Source organism: Oryctolagus cuniculus, chromosome 12, assembly GCF_051225735.1.
Source record: "Oryctolagus cuniculus isolate XC-2025 breed Fujian yellow rabbit chromosome 12, ASM5122573v1, whole genome shotgun sequence".
NCBI lineage: Eukaryota > Metazoa > Chordata > Mammalia > Lagomorpha > Leporidae > Oryctolagus > Oryctolagus cuniculus.
The window spans coordinates 101,670,825-101,694,110 of record NC_142878.1 but is presented as its reverse complement, the minus strand read 5'-3'; the positions used below and the strand labels follow the sequence as shown (position 1 = coordinate 101,694,110).

Here is a 23,286-nt window from a genome sequence, read left to right as displayed (position 1 = left end):
AGCAGCCGGGACACAAACTGAAGCCCATATTGGAAATGCTGGGATTGTAGGTAGTGGCTTTACCCATTATGCCACAGTGGCAGCCCTTCTGGGAACAATTTTTTTTTAATTTATTTATTTTTTTGACAGGCAGAGTGGACAGGGAGAGAGAGAGACAGAGAGAAAGGTCTTCCTTTTGCCGTTGGTTCACCCTCCAATGGCCGCCCTGGCCGGCACACCACGTTGATCCGAAGGCAGGAGCCAGGTGCTTCTCCTGGTCTCCCATGGGGTGCAGGGCCCAAGCACTTGGGCCATCCTCCACTGCACTCCCTGGCCACAGCAGAGAGCTGGCCTGGAAGAGGGGCAACCGGGACAGAATCCGGTGCCCTGACCAGGACTAGAACCCGGTGTGCCAGCGCCCCAGGCGGAGGATTAGCCTATTGAGCCCCGGCTCCAGCCCTGTGAACAATTTTTAAAAATTTATTTATTTATATTTCTGAGAGGCAACAAGATAGAGACAGATAGACGGACAGAGATGTCCCATTTGCTGGTTCACTCTCTCTATGTCCACAATAGCTGGGGTTGGCCAGGAGCCTGAAATGCAATCTAGGTCTCCCACGTGGGTGGCAGGCACCCGGCTACTTGAGCCTGCTGCCTCCCAGGGTGCACATTAGCAGGAAGCTGGAACTGGAATAGCAGGTGGCATTCGATCACAGGCACTCCCGTAAGGGATGTGGGCATCCCAGCTATCACTTTAACTACAATGCCAAACACCCAGCCCTTTCTGTGCTGTCTTGGGAGTTGTATTATCAGAGTTAAGCTAATTTTAAAATATGAATTTGGAAGTTTACCATCTAAGCTCTGAACAGTTTATTTAGTATCCTTCTACTCCAAAATTGCTTCACAGGGAAGGATTTTCACAATGTATTAAGTGGAAAAAAGCATGTTGGGGGACAGTATATGACACCATTTCTATTAAAATTATATTTAGATGTGTATGTATCTATATATGCCTCATGAGTGTGTTTCAGACTTTCAGCTCTTACACTTAGGTTTATGGTCCATTTGGAGTTAACTTCCACGTGTGGGGAGGTAGGAGGCCACTTACACACTTTAGCGTGCAGCCACCCAGTTGTTCCAGTACCATCATGACCCTTCCCTCACTGGATGGTCTTGGCAATCTTGCACAAATTCAGTTGACCAGAGATGTTTGGGTTTATTTCAGGGCCCTCAGTTCTCTCCCATTGATCTATGTCTATCCTTACAGCCATAAATACTGTCTTGATTATTGTATTGTTGTAGCATACTTTGAAATCAGAAACTATAAGCTCTCCAACTTTGTTCTTCTTTCTAAGGACTGTTTTATCTACTTGAGGCCCTTTGTACGTCCGTATTAATTTTAGGATCATCTTTTTAATTTCTGCAAAAGGCCAGCTGGGATTCTGATGCTTGTGCTGAACCTGTAGATTAATTTGGAGGACACTTCCGTGTCAAGATATAAACTCTTCTGACCAATGAATGTGGCCTTCTCCTTTATTTACATTTTCTTTAATGTCTTTCAACAACATTTTTTGGGGGTGAGAGTTTGGTGCAACAGTTAAAGACATTATTTGGGATCCCCTCATTCCATATCAGAGTACCCGAGTTCGAGTCTCCACTCTGCTTCCTATCCATCTTCCTGCTAATTCGCACTCTGGGTGGTGATGCCTTACGTACTTGGGTCCTTGCCCACCCATGCAGGAGACTTGGGTTGTGTCCTGGCTCCAGGCTTCAGGCTGGCTCAGCCTCAGTAGTTGCAGGCATCTGGGGTGTGAACCAGCAAATACGAGATCTCTATCTATCTCTGTCTCTGTGCCTTTTAAATAAAATGAATATAAGCAGGCACCACGGCTCACTAGGCTAATCCTCCGCCTTGTGGCACCAGCACACCAGGTTCTAGTCCTGGTCGGGGTGCCGGATTCTGTCCCGGTTGCCCCTCTTCCAGGCCAGCTCTCTGCTGTGGCCCGGGAGGGCAGTGGAGGATGGCCCAAGTACTTGGGCCCTGCACCCCATGGGAGACCAGGAGAAGCACCTGGCTCCTGCCTTCGGATCAGCGCGGTGTGCCGGCTGCAGCGCACTGGCTGCGGCGGCCATTGGAGGGTGAACCAATGGCAAAGGAAGACCTTTCTCTCTCTCTCTCTCTCTGTCTCTCACTGTCCACTCGGCCTATCAAAAATAAAATAAAATAAAATAAAATAAATATAAGTATAAATAATAAAGCTCTGTCATTTTTAGTGTATAAGTCATATACTCGGTTAAATTTATTCCCTGAGAATTTACTTTTTGATGCTATTATATTGTACATAAAATCACTTTCTGAATTTCAGTTGGGATGGTTCATTGCTAGCATGTAGAAATACAATTGATTTTTGTATATTGATCCTGCATCTTGCAATCTTGCTGAACTCATTATAGCTCCAGACTTTACGTGCAGTACACAGAGCCTCTCTCTGCTGGTATTTCTACTTACCCGTATACATGTACCTTAGAAGTTATCCAATGGCATAAAGTGGATTTGTGTGCGGATTTTCGGATTCCGTTCTCTGCCTCTTTGGCAGCCTCGTGCTCTGTTTTCCTTAGCTGCTTGGGAAATAAGCAACAAGTCAGATAATACCCTCAAGGAAAAAGGTAGCGTGAACCTTGCATGTTTCGTTCAAAATGAAATTAAGAAAACAATTTTATTTACAATACAATAGCATGAAAAATTCAATACTTAGGAATGACTTTAATGAGCACAAGACTTACATACTGAAAATGACAAAACATGTATCTCAGAGCTGATTTTTTCCATTCTAGGCTCCAAGCGAGGTTCTCATATCGTTACTAGTTGTGTTCAGCTTGAGGAACGCAAGGTTAGGGGAAGAGAGAGCTCGCGGCACAATCTGGGTTTGCCTAATCGTTTCTGTGTGACTTGCGGTTAGATTCTAGGCTGCACATTTGTTGCGAGAAGACTATGCGGTGATGTATGAACTTGGCTTCACTTCGGAAGGCACATGATGTCCCAGGGTTGCTATGCTGAGCTCGGAAACTTGGTTAAGGCCGAGACTACCAATTCTCTCCACTGTAAAGGTGTTATGACTCCTGAGACTGACCAATCCTCTGAGATTGACCAATCTGTTCCCCTAGAAACCTTTCTGTGGTTTTATTATCCATTGATTGAAAAACCCAAACAAACCATTCTATCGAGGATAACAGAATGGAGGATTTTCTATCAGTCTTCCTCCTTCCTCTCTTCCTGTTCTGGGGGTCACTGTGGATGCACGGATTTCTTTCTAGGGGTACTTGACCTTTCAAAGGATTTCCCTACAACGAATAGATGTTCCCACCTGCATCTGCCGGGTCAAGAACCATGTCCGGGGTTTCCTACTTTCTGCCTTTAACAGCGGATTTGACTCAGGGCCTGCCTGACCGCATGGGGGCAGGAAAGGCCTCTGGCCCCAAAGCTGACCCTCTAAGACTTAAACACTGCCTGGGAGGGGCTGACACGGCGGCCCTGCCTCGCCCAGCCATTCTCTTCTTCAGGCTCAGAGCCCAAAGCAGGGGCTTCTTCAACTACAGAGACGAGGGGTCAGGCCCTCAGGCCAGACGCACAGGACCTGGGGGGCAGTGAGAAGTGGGAGGGACCAGCAGGCCTGGGGAGAGGACCCCCGGGGCTCCAGCCTCCCAGGATTTCCGCAGGAAGCGGGGGCCATCTGCAGCGCTGTCCCGGAGGCCACCGCTAGGGACGCGGCTGTGGGCAGTCAGGGCGCCCACTCCCCACCATGCTCCCGTCGCCATGCCTGCCAGCTGCCCCCACCCGCAGGCCAGAAACCCTCGAGGGAGAGGCCCGGAGGTCTGTCCCGGGTACCCGAGGCGGGGGAGACGGAGCCGGGAACACGGCGGCTCCTGGGGTCTCGGTGCCCGTGACCTTGGGCCTGGCCGTCTGCAGCCTGCGGAAGCCCCACACCCCCGGAGCGCGGGGGCTCGCCTAGACCCTCCCCGTAGGCCGGCAGCCGCGCCGAGTCCGCTCCGCAGCCGAGTCCGCTCGGGAGCTCCGCGGGGCGGGGCGGGGCCGGCGGCGGCGCGCGGGGCGGGGCGGGGCGGGGCGGGGCCGGCGGCGGCGCGCGGCCTCCGGAAGCGCCTTTCCCGGAAGGCAGGGAGGCGGCGCCGGCCTCGGGGGCGGCCTAGGCGATGGCGGCGGGACGGCCGCGGGTCTCGGCGTAGCCCGGGGAGACGCGCGCCTGGAGGATGGCCTCGCTCGGGCAGGCTGGCGCGGGGGATCAGGCCCCGGAGTCTGAGGCGGAGCCGGGGGCCGCGGGGCCGCCGCCATCGCCGACCCCTCTCGGGCCCCTGATCCCCCTGCAGCGGGAGCCGCTGTACAACTGGCAGGCGACCAAGGCGTCGCTGAAGGAGCGCTTCGCCTTCCTCTTCAACTCGGAGCTGCTGAGCGATGTGCGCTTCGTGCTGGGCAAGGGCCGCGGCGGCGCGGCCGCCGGGGGCCCGCAGCGCATCCCCGCCCACCGCTTCGTGCTGGCGGCCGGCAGCGCTGTCTTCGACGCCATGTTCAACGGCGGCATGGCCACTACGTCGGCCGAGATCGAGCTGCCGGACGTGGAGCCCGCCGCCTTCCTGGCGCTGCTGAGGTGAGCGACTGGGCACGCAGCGCCGGGGCTCCGGGCGGCTGACCTTGGGCCGGGCGCTCGGCCACGCGCGCCGGGCCTCAGTTTCCTCCGGGGCGCTCGCTGGCGTGGGTGTCACTGTCCCCCACCCGCCTGGCCGTTGAAGGGCGCTCTCCCCCGTCCCCAGTGCCTCGAGAGCTGGCCAGGACGGAGGACGGATCGGGCTGTCCCCGAGGGACCCGTCTGCCGGCTCTGATGTTTTTGTTTGGAGGCGGGCAGTCGTGGAAGAGTTTTTTGGTTTTGGTTTTTGCTTTAAGCCTCCTCCGGGCCCTCCCCACGAACAGATTACCGGTTCACGACCCATGAAAGCGAACAGCAAAAATTCACTGTGGGTTCCCCCGGCCGGTGTCTCTGCACAGGAGGTCGCATCGGTTTACTACGTGAAGGGAGTTTGCGCTTCTGTTGATTTGAGAGTAGCAGGTGCGGCTCCCTGCGCTTAAATGGGAGAGAGTGGTAGTAGTGGTTTGGCATTATTCGCTTTCTAATGACAGCACTCCTGGTAGGGCGGTGGAGGAACCGTCTTCCCCAGTTCCAGTGGGACCCGTGTGCGGGCGCCCGCCCCGCGCCAGGGTGGTGCGTGGCTCGGTCAGGTAACAGCCTTGGCCACGCTGGACCGAGGACAGGCGGGCGGCGAGGACAGCCGATTCCAAGATCCCATTAATAGATGGACCGAGGACAAGACGGATCGCTAGGGGAAAGGGAAGACGCTCGTTAAGAAGAAGTGTTTAACCTGGGCAGGCATCAAGGAGGTGCAAATTAGAACAATGAGGGGCTTTGCCCCAGCCCTTGAAGCCCGCCACAGTTTTTTGAGGATAACGCCTCCTGACAGAGGTGGTGGTAAAAACGGCCTTCGCCGCAGATCTTCCTTCCAGAGGTCAGAAAGCAGGCAGTGTCCTGTACAAAAACATTCCCAGGTGCCTGCCTGAGCGGTGAGCAAGTGGCCAGCTGGAGGGCGTGGCTGGAGAAGCAGGGTAGGTGCCTGCGAGTGGAATGGCTACAGCGACAAATGTTGGTAATGGATGCTATTGGAAACTGAAGGCACGCAGGGCACGCATGCCTGGAGACAGGGTGGAGGGGAACCCGGGACCACCCAGCAGAGGTGTGGGAGTGGGGAGATGCTAGAACCTCTGTTTTCCTTTGCCCTTTGTTTCTCTCACTTTGTTCAGTGCATTTATGAGAGGGGGGAACAGCTCCGAAAGACCTTTTTTGGTTTGATGTGGACAGGGAGGGCCTGGTGTGGCTGTTCAGGTTTTCTAGACTGGAGGTGGGTGACCTGTGGGCCACCTGCCCTGCTGAACCTCGCAGGTCCCTCCCTCCCTGCCCGCAGTATCGGCATGTGGACGTGAGATTTCAGAGCATTTTTAACACTTCCCTAAGTCATGCCTGCAGAGGCTAAACTTGAGAACCACTCATCCAGAAACGCTGCTGAGTGGCCTCTTTCCTTTGAAAACGTGTTGAGGCTGCTAGGGCAGGAATACAGAGGAAAAATTCTCATCCCGTGTTTTGTGGAAGCCGCTAATGGATCCCTTCCCGACAGTAGCAAATAAGTTTTAGTCCTTGAAATGCAGCACAGTGCAATTTGATTTCTCATTATTAACATTTGATGTGTCTTATTTGCATGGTAACTTATCCGTCTTCAGGTTCCACTCATTGTCCTATTCTGAAATTGATATTTGGGTTGGTATTTGTTTACTTATTTGAGATGTACTTATTTGAAAGGCAGAGTGATGGAGAGCTGCAGAGCTGCCATGGGCTGCTTCACTCCCCACATCCCCGCGACAGCCAGGGCCGGGCCAGGCCAAAGCCAGGAGCCTGCACTGATTTTTAAACTTTCCTACTGGCAGACTGTGAAAGACATACCTGCTGTATTTACCTAATATTGTGTGACAAGAAAGATGCCTGATAGTACTTGCCCAGTTGGGAAGACAGGTCCCCTTAGGCATGTTTGCGCTGTGTTTACAATTTCAGTTAACATTACTTAAAGCGAATGGATTTCAGTTTGAAGCCCTTTAAGAAACTGCTGACTTTCAGCTGCCTGGCCTTTGAATGTGTCTCAGTCCACCCTGTGACAGACACTTAACCCTGTGCTCCCTGGCCACCGCAACGTGAACAAGCAGAAGCCCCCGCCCTCATAAGGTCTGTCGTCCAGTAAGGGGAAGCAGGGATGCGCCTGGCTGCCAAGTGTTGCCCGGTGTTTGAATGAACGATCAAGCCCTGGGGGAGGGAACACTAAGCAGGGCAGGCGCGTTGTAGGCCCCACGTTTGTCCTGCCGCAGGAACTCTGAGAGTAAGCTGGTGTGATTTGAGCAGAGTAAGGGGGAAGTGGTAGAAAATGAAGGCAAGAAATGAGGCGGGGGTGGGGTGGGGGGGTGGGAAGGCCTTTGTGTCATCTGGTATGAAAGGGCTGGGGTCTGATTTACATTTTCAGAAAGAGATTCTGGGGGTGGGCCCTGAGCCTAGCCGGTGAGGTGCCTGTGTCCCATATGTTAGTCTCTGGGTTTGATGCCCGCCTCTGCTCCGGACTCCAGCTTCCTAGAGATGGCTTAAGTATTGGGCTCCTGCCACCTATGTGGGAGACCCGGGTTGAGTTCCCACCTCTGAGCTTCAGTGCTCACCCTTGTGAGCATTTGGGGAGTGAATCAGCGGATAGGAACTCTCTTGCTGTCAAACAAATAAAACAAAACCAAACCTCACCCTGGCAGTTGTTTGGAGGTTAGACTGTGGGGCAAGCGGGTGATGACTAAGAAGTTTTGGTGGTAGTCCAGGCAAGAGCTGATGGTAGGCTGTACCAGGGAGAGAGCAGTAGATAGGAGAATAGGTTGCATTCTGGATGCATTTGGAAGGCAGGACAAAAGGACTACCACGATGTGCAGGTGGGAACGGTAGGGCAGACAGTAGAGGTAGGAACCTGGAGTTCTGGGAAGAGCTTGTTGGACATACATTTGAGTGCTGTTTAAACCTGGAGGTCAAGTAAGGTCACCTGGGAGGAGTGGCGCTGGTGAAGAGGGGTGCGCTCTCCCAACACGTCAAGAGTGAAATGGAGGGTAGCCTTTGATGGGCTGGAAGGGAAAGCCCGAGGGAAAACTGCTAGCTGTGGAGGGTGGTGAGCAGGGCTGCCTGCTGCTGCGAGTTGGGTAAGACGCCATTGCATTGATGAGGACTCCCACGGGACGTGCCGCTGATAACCCACCAGCCGTGATTTCAGCTGGCTAGCAGTGGGAGTGAGGTCTCCTGGAGGTGAGGAACTGGTGGAGGCAGGAGTTTTGTTGCAGAGAGGGGACAGAAATAGAGTGGTGGCTGGGGGGGCCGCGGAGTGCTCATTCCTCAGGACTCTGCTCTCAGCTGTCTTTCCTTTTCCCATTAACTCCTGGTGGTGCGCGTCCCCCTGTTTGGAGCGCCAGGCCCTCTTGTCCAGCTGGAGCGTCACAGAGGGAGTGTGTGGTAGCCATGCAGGTGGACGTGTCATGAATAAAATACAGCCGACATTCAGCGAGTGCCTATTGTGTGTCATGTACTGCTTCTAAGCACCTTATGTGAACTCACTCGGATTTCGGAACAGCCTTTGAGGCAGGCACACTTACTATTATCAGTGAGCTTTTGCCATTATAGTGCTATAAATAAAGCAATCCAAAACTCTGGGGCTTAAGAAGCCAGTACTTTATTTTTGCTCATGAATTTTGGGCATCAGCTAGGAAAGATGTGTGGGCTTGGCTCCAAGTTGTAGTTTGGTTCTGTTCTTTCCTATTTTTTTTTTCATCCTTTTTGGACCATTCCCTGCATTTCCCCTGCATTTCTTTAGCCAGGCTACTGCCTTTAAACTTCAGTCCTCCCTTCATGCTGTTAATAGCGCCTCCTCTAATATCCACAGAGTGCCCTACGAGTCCCTGGCTTTCAGCGACTTCTTTTTGCCTGCAGGAAGGAGTTTAAGCGCTTCAGCAGGCAGAGAACCTTTGTGAGCAGACCTCTCTTTCTTCCTCCTCTTCCACTCACCGGTCCCACCCTGGCTACTGCTGGCCTTCTTCTTGTTTCAGTCCCTGGCCCCTAAGCCTTTGTGCTTCTCCATCCTTTTCCTAGGTCTCCACACTGAATTACTGCAGCAGCAGGTGATCTTCAGGCTTTGCCTCTCCTATGAAACATCGCTTAGTTCTACCCACGGGCAGAATTGAGCGCCGGCTCATCTAATCTGACAGCATGTTTTGCTTCCCTCTTGCTGTGGAACCAGCCACTCCAACACCCGCTGGCTTAAACAACTGGCTTGTTGTCTTTCACAGTTGTGTGGGTTGCCCGGGATCTCCTGGGGAGTTTATGTAGCCTCTCTTTGCAGTCTCCCGTGTAGCCGTGCCCCATGGCAGCTGGGGCTGGAGTCGTCTGGAGGTTTGACTCCGGTTCTGGGGTGGCTGAGTCTTTCTCCCTCTCCGTGTGAAGTCAGGTCGCTCCTCTTGGATTCCCCAACAGGGTAGCTTGAGATCTTGGCTGGTGGCTACCAGGCATCTTTAAGGTATGCTCCCCAAACTGGCACCGTGCCGCCAAGCTGCATTGTGTTGTGGAAGGGAGCCTCGCAGGGCCAGCCCAGCTGCGCTATGGGACAAGTCTACACAAGGACGTGAATGCTGGAAGGCAGGATTTCTTAGGAGGCTTAGATCTTAGATCAGTTGCTGGGCGTCAGTGCCCAATGTTCTATTTTGTCTTGTTTTTTTTTTTTTTTTTTTTTAAAGATTTATTTATTTATTTGGAAGACAGTTACACAGAGAAGGAGAGGCAGAGAGGAAGAGAGAGAGAAAGAGAGAAGGAGAGAGGTCTTCCATCTGCTGGTTCACTCCCCAAGTGGCCACAACAGCTGGAGCTGTGCCGATCTGAAGCCAGGAGCCAGGAGCTTCTTTCACGTCTCCCACGTGGGTGCAGGGGCCCAAGGACTTGGGCCATCTTCTACTGCTTTCCCAGGCCACAGCAGAGAGCTGGATTGGGAGAGGAGCAGCCAGGACTCAAACTGGTGCCCACATGGGATGCCGGCACTGCAGGCAGCGGCTTTACCTGCTGTGCCACAGCGCTGGCCCTGCCGATGTTCTGTTAACAGTACTACATTACATTTTAGTCATTTCATTGCCAGACTATAAGCTTTTTATGGGCAAAGCTATCTTACCCATATTTATGTCTCTAGGACATATCATAGTGCTTGATAAATATAGTCCCTAGATTTTTTATTTAGTAAATGGAGTTTTTAAATAAATATTTTAAGTATATTGAAAGAATCAGTAGTGATACAAAGTTTTCTTTATATGTGATCTTCTGATTTTTCTATAAAATCAAGTTTTCACCTTAGCCTTTTAAAGATTTTAATTAGATTAAATCTGCATTAAATTTCATCTTTGGGAAAAAAAAGGAGTGGTTGGATTACATAATTGTTTCTCTGTGCTCTTGTCCTTAAAGATTAAATTTGAGCTTAGTCTCTTTAAAATACAAAGTGTTGTTGTAATGTCATTTAATTTTAAATTATATTTTATACATTCTGGCTTGCTTGGGTTTTCTATAGTATGAATTCCATTAATTAAATCAAGTGTGGGGAAGATATATAAGTAAAATATGAGCAAAGGTGATTTTGGATATTTAACTTTTCTTCTTAAAATGAAAATAATTTCCCCATCATTGTTAAATAGAAATGTGTACCGCATTGTCTAGTCAGTTAGCATGTACTTATTAATACTTACACATGTGCCCACACTGCCTGGTGCTGTGGGAAAAAATATAAAAAGCACAGTACTTTTTCTTACTGTTTATATAGTTCAGTATTTGTTTTTAATTTGCATTGCTCCAAAAAAGAATTTAAAACATCCTAGAAGAACACAAGGATGAGAGATAAAAAAGAGCTCAAAGTGAAGGTGATAGAAATAGGTATGCCAAAGCTAAGCTACAGACTTAATTTTAATCATCTTAGCAGCAGTGCAAAAAGAGAAATCTGGAGTGGGTGTTGGTGCAGCCAGTTAAACTGCCACGTGGGACACCCACATTCCAAATTGGAGTGCCTGGTTTGAGGCCTGGCTACTTCACTTCCCATCCAGCTTCCTGGTAATGCCTCCTAGGAGACAACAGATGATAATGGCCAAGTACTTGGGCCCCTGCCACCCATGTGGGAGACCCAGATGGAGTTCCTGGCTCCTCACTTCTACCTGACCCAGTCCTGGCTGTTGCAGGCATTTGGGGAGTGAAACAGAGGGTGAAAGTGCACTATTGCTACAGGATCGCTTGTGTGTGTGTGTCTCTCTCTCTCTTACACACTGTCACTCTTTTGAGTAAATGAAAAATAAATACATGCACACTTTCTAAAAAAGAAAGTATTACCATAATCAACACTGTCTTTCATCTCTATCTTTAGATAGACAAGTTTCTTTAAAATGTTCTTGGGGCTGGTGCTGTGGTGCAGGGCGTTAAAGCCCTGGCCTGAAGCGCTGGCATCCCATATGGGCGCCGGTTCTAGTCCTGGCTGCTCCTCTTCTGATCCAGCTCTCTGCTATAGCCTGGGATAGCAGTGGAAGATGGCCCAAGTCCTTGGGCCCTTGCACCCACGTGGAAGACCTAGAAGAAGCACCTGGCTTCTGATCGGCACAGCTCCAGCCATTGTGGCCAGTTGGGGAGTGAACCATCGGCTGGAAGACTTCTCACTCTGTCTGCCTCTCCTCTCTCTGTGTAACTCTGACTTTCAAATAAATAAATAAATCTTAAAAAAATAAAAAAAAATGTTCTTGATAAAGGGTCTTAAGCTGTCACTTGCAGCACTGGCATCCCGTGTCAGTCCTGGCTGCTCTGCTTCTGATCCAGCTCCCTGCTTATGCGCCTGCAAAGGCAGCAGGTGGCCCAAGCTCTTGGGCCCCTGCTGTCCATGTGGGAGACCCCGATGGAGTTCCGGGCTCCTGGCTTCTGCCTGGCACAGCCCTGGCAGTTGTTGGGGGTCATTTGGGAAGGGAACCAGCAGATGGAAGATCTCTTTCTCATGGTTTCTCTCTCACTCTGCCTTTTACATAAATACACTGAAGACATATTACCAAGTTACTTAATAAAAGCGTTTTGAACAGGATGGCCTCACACAGAGTAGCCTAAAGATGCACTTCTTGTTCCTGGAGTGTTCTTCCCACTCTTTCCATCTTTTAGGATTTGTCAAGGTAGAAATGCCTCTCAAGTTTTTCCAACAATTAAGGCAGGTGTAAAGCCTTCTACCTGGTCCTTGAAACAAAGCTGCAAGGTTTCCGGTTCAGGAAGAGGACTGAGGCACTGCTAGCCTTCTGTCTCCCTCCATTACAGTGACCACTAAGAAACTAGGTCCATCACAGCGAAGAGAAAGAGGGTTTGGGGTTGCAGAGGCCGACAGTGCAGGAAAGAGCCCCAGCACTTGGGAGCTGGCGATGGGTGACAGGGAGTTGATGAGGCTGGGGCGCTGAGCCCAGAGCCCAGGCAAGGAGGTAGGAGCGAGGCTCCCTCTAGGAACCAGTGCTGGGAGGGGGACTTGAGAAGATGGTGCTCACGGGTGGGAATTCATCTAAAGACGGCTTATAGACCACCGCTCACCAGCTGCCAGGCTCCTGTGTAAATGGATCAAGTGTCACACTGCCCGGGGCAAACTACAACGGCTGGCATGGTGTCGGGACCCGCGGGTGAAGCTCTCAAAATGGCGCCAAGGGGTCCCTGACCTCAAGGGTGGCAGGGTGCGAGCCAGCAAGCCCCCCACATGCTCAGAGCTCCAGAGTTGTTTCCCAGATGGTTTTATCTGGAAGACAGAGCAACCGTTAGAATACTGACCCTGGGGGCGTCCTCTGTCCTCCATGCAAGGACAAAGAGCAAGAGAAACAGGACAGCTGGTCTCCCAGGAAGCAGGTAATTAGGAGAACAGAGAGAAACTTTGAAACTTTGGCTAATGTGATCTTGAAGACTGGAGAAAGATTTTGCACCCATAAAAAGATTTTTGCATCTAGAAAATCAAGACACGATTGCTGTGCAGAAAAAAAAAGATCAAGAAAGAGAAAAATTCTCAGAAATTTAAACATGGTGCTTGGGGAAAAAAGGAGAGCTAGAAGGTAACAAAGAGATCTTCCAAAATGCAGAGGAAGGTAGCAGTTAAAAAATATGAGGCAATATACAAATGAATAAGGTTTGCCAAAGCTCATTTTTTTGGTCAGGCACTGTTCAGAATACTTTATGTGTTTTAACTTAAGGCTAGTCCTCACCTCAGAATTATGAAGTAGGTGCAGTTGTTGGCAAATGTTTTGAGAGAGCTTCGTATGTATCTGTGGATTAGGGTGGGCTCAAACCGGGCAGCTCTTGCCTCTCCTGGTTGGCATCGTAGGATGGCGCTGGGGATGGTATCTTGTGGTAAACAGCTGATGTATTTCCTAAGCCTTGGTTTCCTCATCATTGGAATGTAGGTAACAATGTTTACTTTCTCTGCGGGAGGGTGAAATCAATTGGCGTTATACAGTAAACACTCAACAAATGTTCATTTTAATGTTCTGTCCTTTTTATCCAGTCCCCTCCCCGGCCCTGAGTGACTGTGCCTTAGTTGTTGTTTGTTGTGTTTTTTCATTTTATTAGAAAGGCAGACGAGAAACGGATGGAGAGCTGTCTTCCATCTGCCGAGCACTCCCCAGACGCCCACGCAGCAGGTCAAAACCAGGACCCCCTCCCAGTCAGGGTCTCATAGGTGGGTGCCAGGAACCCAGGTGTTAGAGCCATCACTGCTGCCCCCCAAGGTCTGCAGTAGCAGGAAGCTGGAGTGGAAGCAGAGTAGCTGGGCCGGGAACAGGCACTGCGGTACGGGGCGCGGGTATCCAGGTAGCGTCCCTGTGTGGAGTAGCTGGGCCGGGAACAGGCGCTGCGGTACGGGGCGCGGGTATCCAGGTAGCGTCCCTGTGTGGAGTAGCTGGGCCGGGAACAGGCACTGCGGTACGGGGCGCGGGTATCCAGGTAGCGTCCCTGTGTGGAGTAGCTGGGCCGGGAACAGGCGCTGCGGTACGGGGCGCGGGTATCCAGGTGGCGTCCCTGTGCGGAGTAGCTGGGCCGGGAACAGGCGCTGCGGTACGGGGCGCGGGTGTCCAGGTGGCGTCCCTGTGTGGAGTAGCTGGGCCGGGAACAGGCGCTGCGGTACGGGGCGCGGGAGTCCAGGCGGCGTCCCTGTGCGGAGTAGCTGGGCCGGGAACAGGCGCTGCAGTACGGGGCGCGGGTGTCCAGGCGGCGTCCCTGTGTGGAGTAGCTGGGCCGGGAACAGGCGCTGCGGTACGGGGCGCGGGTGTCCAGGTAGCGTCCCTGTGTGGAGTAGCTGGGCGGGGAACAGGCGCTGCGGTACGGGGCGCAGGTGTCCAGGTAGCGTCCCTGTGTGGAGTAGCTGGGCCGGGAACAGGCGCTGCGGTACGGGGCGCGGGTGTCCAGGCAGCGTCCCTGTGTGGAGTAGCTGGGCCGGGAACAGGCGCTGCGGTACGGGGCGCGGGTGTCCAGGTAGCGTCCCTGTGTGGAGTAGCTGGGCCGGGAACAGGCGCTGCGGTACGGGGCGCGGGTGTCCAGGCGGCGTCCCTGTGTGGAGTAGCTGGGCCGGGAACAGGCGCTGCGGTACGGGGCGCGGGTGTCCAGGCGGCGTCCCTGTGTGGAGTAGCTGGGCCGGGAACAGGCGCTGCGGTACGGGGCGCGGGGTCCCAGGTGGCGTCCCTGTGCGGAGTAGCTGGGCCAGGAACAGGCGCTGCGGTACGGGGCGCGGGGTCCCAGGTGGCGTCCCTGTGCGGAGTAGCTGGGCCGGGAACAGGCGCTGCAGTACGGGGCGCGGGTGTCCAGGTGGCGTCCCTGTGCGGAGTAGCGAGGCCGGGAACAGGCGCTGCAGTACGGGGCGCGGGTGTCCAGGCGGCGTCCCTGTGTGGAGTAGCTGGGCCGGGAACAGGCGCTGCGGTACGGGGCGCGGGGTCCCAGGTGGCGTCCCTGTGCGGAGTAGCTGGGCCGGGAACAGGCGCTGCGGTACGGGGCGCGGGTGTCACTGTGCACCTATGCCGGCCCTGCGCTTATCACACAATGTGGCAGGAAGTGTTAGGTGGGCATTAGGAGGGGGGAAGATTGGCTCTCTTGAGTCTCTAAAGTAAGTTTTTGGGAAAAAATCAGGTAATAACGAGGGTGATCCTGAAAAGACAGCTACCCTCCCCTTTAACCTGAGCCGCACGGAGTGTCCCCGCACCTGAGGGCATCGTAAGATTGATGAACGTGGTGGGGCTGGGGAGGGTAGCAGGCCGGCGTTCCCTGGGCCACGGGAACGAGAGGAGGAAGCTGCAGGGGCGAGAGAAGAGAAGAAGGGAAATGAAGGGGAGCCGGGCCCCTCCCTCCTCGTGAATCGTAATTCTCAAACCCTTATTCTGCAGCGTCTGTAAGTGTTGCCAAAATGAAATTCCTGTTCTTAAAGCTGCACTTAGTAGCCTTGGTTGTCACGGGTGTCTCAGAGAACCGGCAGTCAGCAGGGGTGGCTTCAGGTTGACAGGCGAAGCTCAAGTGTAGATTCAGAGGCGTGGCCCAGGCCCTCACGGAGAATCTTAGCTTTACCCGCTGTTCCGTGAAGCTGCTCTGCCTGGGGACCCGGCAGTTAGAAGCAGTGCAATGGCAGGGAGGCGCTGTTGCATGGATCAGCCATATTTTGAGAGAAAATTGGACTCAAATATTCCAGCCCGTGGCAACATAGAGTCATTTAATGTATTAATAAGTGCTTTATTCCTGCCAAGCCCCAGTCCTCTATTCCAAGATAACAATGAAAGGTTAAAAGATGTCCAGAATAGGAAGTAAGTGATGTGCCCGTGGATCTACTTACACAGTGCCCTTAGATGAGGGAGAGATGCGTGAACCACTGTAGTCCACAGCTCCGAGAGAGCCCTGGCGCGGGTTAGAGGCGCGGGCTGGTCTCCTGGCGGTCACTTCACCTGAGTCTCCTCCAGGGGGACTAACTGCTCCTCAGGCTTGAGTATGATGCAGACACCAGAATGTTTTTATTTTGCTCGTTACCTTGTAAAGCATTGCCCGGAGGTTTAACTCTCGCATGCTCCCTCCTAAAACATGACTGCAAATTTCCCAATCGCTCTCCAGATTTCTCTATTCAGATGAAGTTCAGATTGGCCCAGAAACAGTGATGACCACTCTGTATACTGCTAAGAAATACGCAGTGCCGGCCTTGGAAGCGCATTGTGTGGAATTTCTCACCAAACATCTGCGGGCAGACAATGCCTTTATGTTACTTACTCAGGTGAGTACATGTAGCTAAGGTATGTATCATTGTAGTTTAAAGATGCAGTGTAAGCATGCAAGTATATGAATAATACTTCCTGGGGAAGTCTGGTTTGGTATTTTAAGGTATACAATAGAGCTTCAAAAAGTTCGTGGAAAATTCATATTATGAATAAAGTATGTGTGAATATCAAAACATTCTTGCAAAAAATAAACTGATCCTTTTTTAGCTACAGAATTTTTTTCTTAATGTACAGAATTTTAAAAAAAAAGTGTTTTTTTTTTTTTTCCTTTCTATCGAAAGGCAAAGAGACAGAGAGATTTTCCATCTACTGGTTCATGCCCCAAATGCCCACAACGCCCAGGGCTGGGCCAGGTCTAAGCCAGGAGGCAGGATCTGAGTACCAGTCTCCCATGTGGGTAGCAGAGACCCACGTACTTGAGGTATCGTCTGCCTTCCCAGGGTGCCCTTTAGTAGGAAGCTGAATTGGAAGCAGAACAAGGATTCAAAGCAGGCAGTCCTCTATGGAATGTGGGCCACCCAAGCAGTGTCTTAACCACTATGCCAAATACTCACTCCTAAACTTATCTTTTAATTTCATTTTTCCCATGAACTTTTTGAAGTACTCCCACATACGATTACTTTTATAATGCCATGCATGAACTATATCCTAGTCATAAGATTTTAGAATAGCAAAGCACATTAGAGTTAATACAGTGCTGGATGGTGGAGCTAAAGAAGCTGAGGCCTTATGTAAGTAGAGTGTTAACAACCAAGGGTAGATAGCACTTATGATTAAATCCAGTGTTGTTCCTGCTACTTGAGAGTTTGATAGCATGACATTTTCTGGACATCTTCTTTCTCAATTTTTTTTGGATCTGGAAGAATGATTAACTATTTCAAGTTCAAAAAAGTTCAAAGATTAACTATCTTTGTGCCTGTGTCTGCAAACTTGCTGACCCATTCCTGGAGGAGTTACAACTTTAGGTTTATATAAAATATTGTTTCTCTGACATTTTAAAGAGTTTTTACTGAGTACATTATCCATATAAAATGTACATATTGTAACTGTGCAGTATAATGAATTGTTACAAATTGAACACAACCTGTGGAACCATTAACCTGTTATTTAACACTTATTAATTGCCCATAATGTGAGCCCAGTACTCTGCATAGAAGTTGTTTTTTCTTTTTAGACAGTGTTGTAATAGTCTTATATAAAGTTGTCTTCAAGATTCTAAGTTGATAAAATATAATACGATTCAACATTGTCACTGGAAATAATCACTGATGACCCTGAACTCAACCCTCTCATTCTTCTAGTGGGAAATCAGGAAAAATCTGGCCTGATTAAATGCCTGTGCAAAGTCACACAGCAGGCAGGCAGGGCTGGGGCCCAGAGTTCCCGTTTCCCAGTTCATCATTCATCCATCTTAAAGAAAATAATTAGTGCTTTTTCCCCCTTTTAAAAAATCTCCTGTCCTTTATAGTTAGGGAAAACCATGCTGATGTCACTCGCATCTCCTTGAACATAGCTATAGAACTCCACGTATCCAGCTTGTCCCTTTACATTTATTACCACCTTTTCTCCTCATTGCGACTGAGATGTAGGTTACTATTATTCCCAATTTGAAGATGAGAGATGGACATTTCTAGAAGTAAATGTGCTATGTAACACTGGATGGCAACTGGTGAAAGTTGAAGTTATCAGCCTTCAACTAACAGTTCTCAAGGTGTGGTGATACTGATGCATATAACAGTGGCAAAATGTGCTGTGTGGTTGTGGGCCAGGCACCTTTCTGACTTTTTGTGTACTTGAACTCATCTGATCCTTACAATGACTTTGTGAGGTGGAGGTCTTCAAAGGAAAGATTTTTCTTACTGTCACCATTTTATAGACAAGGAAATTGAGGCACAGAGAAGTGAAATAACTTGATCAAAGCTATACAACTAGTCCTTATAAGCAGTATATCCCTGCATTTTTTCCTCTTTTGAATTTGTGACAAAAATCTAATAAATAAGTTGATATTCATAAGATTTTTTTTATTGTCCCAGGGGTTTTAATGTGTGTAGAGAAGCACTTAACTCCTTTTATTTTTAAGATTTTATTTATTTATTATTTGAGAGGTAGAGTTACAAACACAGAGAGGGAGAGAGACAGAGAGAAAGGTCTTCCATCCATTGGTTCACTCCCCAAATGGCTACAACAGTCAGAGCTGAGCTGATCTGAAGCCAGGAGCCAGGAGCTTCATCCCGGTCTCCCACATGGATGCAGGGACCCCAGCACTTGGGCCATCTTCCACTGCTTTCCAGGTGCATTAGCAGAGAGCTGGATCAGAAGAAGAGCAGCTGGGACTCAAACCAGTGCCCATATGGAATGCCAGTGCCCCAAACGGAGGCTAAGCCCACTACACCACAGCTCCAGTCCCCATCACTTAACTACTTTTATTAAGTTCATAAACCAAAACCACAGTTCACCAAAACCAAAATGCAGCCACTGAAACCCAGGTTCTGGTTCAGTAGATGCAGGGTGGGAGCCAAGTACCCATGTGTTTAACAGATTTGCAGACAGCACCAGTGTTTCTGGGCCACACTCTGGGGAGCAAAGGCTGACAGGTGTCCTGTGCGGAGGAAGGACCTTGTCAGTGTCTTGTTGGCCTGAAAACCCAGTGCTACATCAAGTTTTTCAGTGATGGGATCGTGTGACCCAGCCCCCAGATTGGCCCTGCACTGCTCATTCTGCCTACAGTCACTGTAACTGAGTGTGTTCGTTGGCTCCAGAGGGCCTGTGGCAACTGTACTGTTAAACAAGTACTTGGTGATGTCAGAGTAAGTTTGGAGAAAATGTATTTTCATCTGACCACACTGGATTCCAGAGGAAACTTGATAATGCCTGTGTAGTCAAAGGTGGCTGACAGTTGCTACTCTGAATAAAATCATTTTTATAAAAAGTTACTTTTCCAAGAGTGTGAGATCAAGTTTTGCATGAGCACCAACTGCAGATGTAGTAAAGTTGGCCAGACCCAATACCTGCTAATAATGCATTTCAGTTTCTAACAGTGTGGGTTTCATATCTTAAAAATGGACGAACCTTGATCCTAGATCGTAAGCTGGACCAGGAAAAGCATCATTGATACAAGCAGCAAAGCTGAAATATAGCTAGTAGATATGATAAAAATAAATTGTATTGGTTCTAAATTGGCCAAAGTTAATTACTGTGGTTATATACGGAAATATCCTTATTCATAGGCATTTTAAAGTATCGTGATGCATGCAACTTATTCTCAAATGGCTCAGCCCCCCATAGAGCCATACATACGTATGTACACATACATGTATATGTCTGGAGATAGAGCATGATAAAGCAAGGGAGGAAAAATGTTAAAAACATATACTATAAATCTGGATGAAGTATATATCAGTGTTGTATATTCTATCCTTGCAACTTTTTCGTAAATTTGATGTTCCAAATAAAAATGTTACATTAAAAAGTTACATTGATAGAATAAATAGTAATTGTGTTTTATGTGATTTTCCCTTAATTAAAAAAAATGTATTTGTGTGAAAGGCAAATAGAAAGATCTTCCATCCCTTTGCTGGTTCACTCCCCAAGTGCTTGCAATAGCCAAGGTTGGGCCAGGCTGGGTCTCCCGTATGGGTGTCAGGGACTCTGTTACTTGAAGCCATCACCCTCTGCCTCCCAGGATGTACCTAAGCAGGAAGCTGTATTGGAAGTGGAGCTGGGACTCAAACCCAGGCACTACAAAATGGGATGCGGGTCTCCCAGGCAGCGTTTTAACGGCTGTGCCACTCTTTCTCCTGGAGCTTATTAAAGTTTAACAAAGTATATATAAACAGGCTCAGTGTCTAATCTAAGAAAAAACAGTTTCATGTTTGAGTTTTCTGTCATTTTTAAAAAAGCTCTATGTATTTAAAATATTTATCTTATATGTAAAACCATTTAATTTTTTAAAATTTTTAAAAAATTTATTTGAAAGCCAGAGAGACAGACAAACAGAGTGGGCTTCCATCCCCTGGTTCATTCCCCAAATGCACACAACAGCCCCGGCTGGTTCAGGCCAAAGCCAGGAGTCCAGAACTCACTCTGAGTCTCCCGTGTGGGTTGTAGGAACCCAAGCCATCGCTCCCAGGTGTGCATTGTAGGAAGCTGGCATCAGGAATGGAGCTGGGACTTATAGCTAACATTGTAATGCTGGGTGTGGGCATCTCAAGCAGTGTCTTAACCTCTGTAGCATGTGCCCTCCCCCTTATATGTATAGCCTTTTACATTTCACCTTTTTAAAAAGTATGTGCTTGATATATATGCTCCGATATTTTAAATATAAAATTTATTTATTTATGTATTTATTTATTTGAGAGGCAGATACAGGGAGAGAGAGGGAGCACACGATTCCATCCTCTGGTTCACTCCCCAAATGACCGCAACAGCCGGGGAGCCGAAATGAATTCCAGGTCTCCCAAGTTGGTGGCAGGAATCCAGTTTTCGGAGCCATCACCGCTGCCTCCCAAGGTCTGCATTTTAGCAGGAGTCAGGAGCCTGAGCGGGAATTGAGTGAGCCCAGGCTCGCCAGTATTGGATGTGGGGATCTTAACAGGCATCTTAACCACTAGGCTAATACCTACCCCTGAAAATTTTAAATATATACTTAAAATAGATATTATATATGTGTGTGTGTATATATATAAATTAAAGCCAGTGTGTGTAATGCTTTTTGCTCTGTCATAAACTATAAGTGTGTGAGATGTCTCAGTTGTTTAGTAGCATCTGAGTTACAGAGTCCTTTAAAATGAATTCACTTTCATGGTAAGAGTTCCAAGTCATGCCAAATAATGGGTGTCATTTATGGTGTGGCTGGTTGGTTGGCAGAATTCTCAGGAGGTTCCTGCAGTTCCTGGCAGGAACACCTGTGTACGTTTGGTGTTTTTCCCATTTTACAAAACGTAGATGGAGCTATCAGTAGGTCAGAATAAGAACTTGGTTGTTGGTGTGCCCGTCTTCAGTATTTTGGCTTTTTAAATAAACCTTATGTGGGTTCTCCCTGCTTTACAAGCTTTGATTTGGGGGACTAAAATTGCATATTGATAAACCATATATTTAAATTTTTTTCTTTGTTATTTATTTGAAAGGCAGAGAGACAGAGACAGAGATCTTCTGTCCTCTGGTTCACCCCCAAATGCCCATCACAGCCGGGGCTGTTCAGGCTGACGCCAGGAATCTGGAACTCAGTCCTGCTCTCCCTGGTGGGTGGCAAGGACCCAAGCACTTGGCCTTCACCTGCTACCTCCCAAGGTGTGCGTGAGCAGGAAGCTGGAGGGGGAAGTGGAGCTGAGACTGGAACCCAAGCACTCTGATATGGGATGCAGGCATCCAGGTGGCACCTTAACCTTGGTACCAACCATTTGCCCATAAAAAAGCACAGAGGGTCATCATCCTCGACTTCTGACTTACAGCCCAAATCAGCTTTGCTAGCATCATGCATTAGACACTCCTGCTCACTGTGTTCTGGGGCTTCTTTTGCTCATCATGGTGTTTGTGGGATTCAGTATATTCCTGTGTGTAACTCTAGGTCATTTACTGTCGTTGTATGATACTCCATCATATGAATATTTTATTTGTACTTCTGTCGTTAGATCTAGTTTTTGCTTAAGTCAATAGAGCTCTTGCTCTAAAGTCTTGTACTCCATTTTCTCTCCCCAGTCAAAACAGAAAATGGGAATTACTCTGATCTGTTAGCACTGATGTGCTCAATAAGCGATGTTATGACTTAATGAAGGTCATAACCTGAGATTGAAGTTTAGCTTGGCAGCCTACCTAGCTAGATGATCAGTACTTCTCACTCTGAACCCATCTCCCCATTTGGAAAATTGGATAATAACATCTGCCTTATCTAACCCTGGAGGGCTTATTAAGCATCGGAATAGATAACATGGAAGAAAACAGGCTGTGAAACATATGAAAATAAAATAACAGGATCATTATTGGTAATGAGTATTGCTTATCTCAGCAGGGCACTGGTGTTTTAAGCTTTGGTTTCTAATTAGGGAATGAAGAAGAGTTTTAAGAATATATAGACATTATAATTATATTTTCAGTAGGTGTTTTTACGTAATTAGTGATTATAACTATTTACCATGTGAACTTTGAATATGCACAGCCTGAAGTTAAAGTAACTGTGAAAGTAAAATAACTGTCTCTGTGTGTTTAGGCTCGATTATTTGATGAACCTCAGCTTGCTAGTCTCTGTCTAGACACAATAGACAAAAGCACAATGGATGCAATAAGTGCAGAAGGGTTTACTGACATTGATATTGGTAAGTTCACTGTGGACCTCTGTGGTGGTGGTCGAAGTGCAGTAAGGCCTCACTTGTCAGCCCTGTTGGAGAATGAACTGTATTTAATTAGTGATTTTGTCCAAATGGTTGACGTCTGCCTTTAAAGGTTTTGCCTTCTTTCATTTTGCTGAAAATATTCCTAAAAGTTTTAACTGCCTCATTGCCTTACGAAAGATTTCCAACAAACAAGAATGCTTGTCTTATGTATGACATTATATTACAGTCCTATAAGTAATAGCAAGGGTAAGACACAACTTGTTAGGGAAACGTTGATTTGGAGAATCAATGAACAAATTTGTGAAAATTGAGGGTTTCTTTGTTTTGTTTTTAAGATTTGTTTACTTGGGGCCAGCACTGCGGCATAGCTGGTAAAGCTTTACCAGTAGCGCCGGCGTCCCATGTGGGCGCCACTTTGAGTCCCGGCTGCTCCACTTCTGATCCCACTCGCTGCTAATTTGCCTGGGAAACTAGCTGATGATGACCTAAGTGCTTCAGCCCCTGTACCCACGTGGGACTCCCCAGATGGCATAACAGATGGGTCTGGGCCAGGCCTAAGCCAGTAGCCAGGAGTTTCTTCCACATAGTGCAGGGGCCCAAACACTTGGGCCATCTTCCACTGCTTTCTCCAGGCCGTTAGCAGGAAGCTGAATCGGAAGTGAAGCAGCCAGGACTTGAACCGGCACCCATATGGGATGCTGGCATTGCAGGTGATGGCTTTACCTACTGTGTCACAATGCTGGCCCCAAAAATTGAGATGTAAGACACCATAATGGAAGAGATGACATAGAAAAATGTGATTTTGCCTTTTCTAAGTTAGATATGTAGAAAATAATTCATGTACTTGAATATTTTAAGTGTTTATTTGAGAGGCCAGAGGAGAGAGTCAGGGTAATAGAGAACTTCCAACTACTGAGTCACTCCTCAAATGCCTGTAGTTGCCAGGCTGGGCCGGGCGGAAGCCAGGAATTGGGAACTCGGCCAAGGCCTCCTACATGGATGGCAGGGACCCAGCTATTTTAGCCCTCA

The 23,286-nt window shown here is 48.9% G+C and overlaps 1 protein-coding gene across 5 annotated transcripts in view; it reads left to right on the top strand.

The window, feature by feature from the left end:
* Positions 1 to 4,139: 4,139 nt before the first annotated feature.
* The window catches only part of BTBD1 (BTB domain containing 1), a 39,477-nt gene continuing 20,330 nt past the window's right edge, over positions 4,140 to 23,286 (top strand). The window contains exons 1-4 of one of the 5 annotated variants that reach the window (XM_051834251.3): positions 4,140 to 4,640; positions 15,768 to 15,924; positions 20,291 to 20,437; positions 22,134 to 22,239. In XM_051834251.3, coding sequence (XP_051690211.1) covers positions 4,246 to 4,640; positions 15,768 to 15,924; positions 20,291 to 20,437; positions 22,134 to 22,239 — 805 coding nt within the window. In that variant the 5' untranslated portion in view covers positions 4,140 to 4,245. Of the gene's footprint in view, positions 4,641 to 5,509; positions 5,648 to 6,943; positions 6,964 to 15,767; positions 15,925 to 20,290; positions 20,438 to 22,133; positions 22,240 to 23,286 lie in introns of those variants that run through there. The other 4 variants (XM_089310775.1, XM_089310776.1, XM_008251042.5 and 1 more) reach the window with 4 other exon arrangements.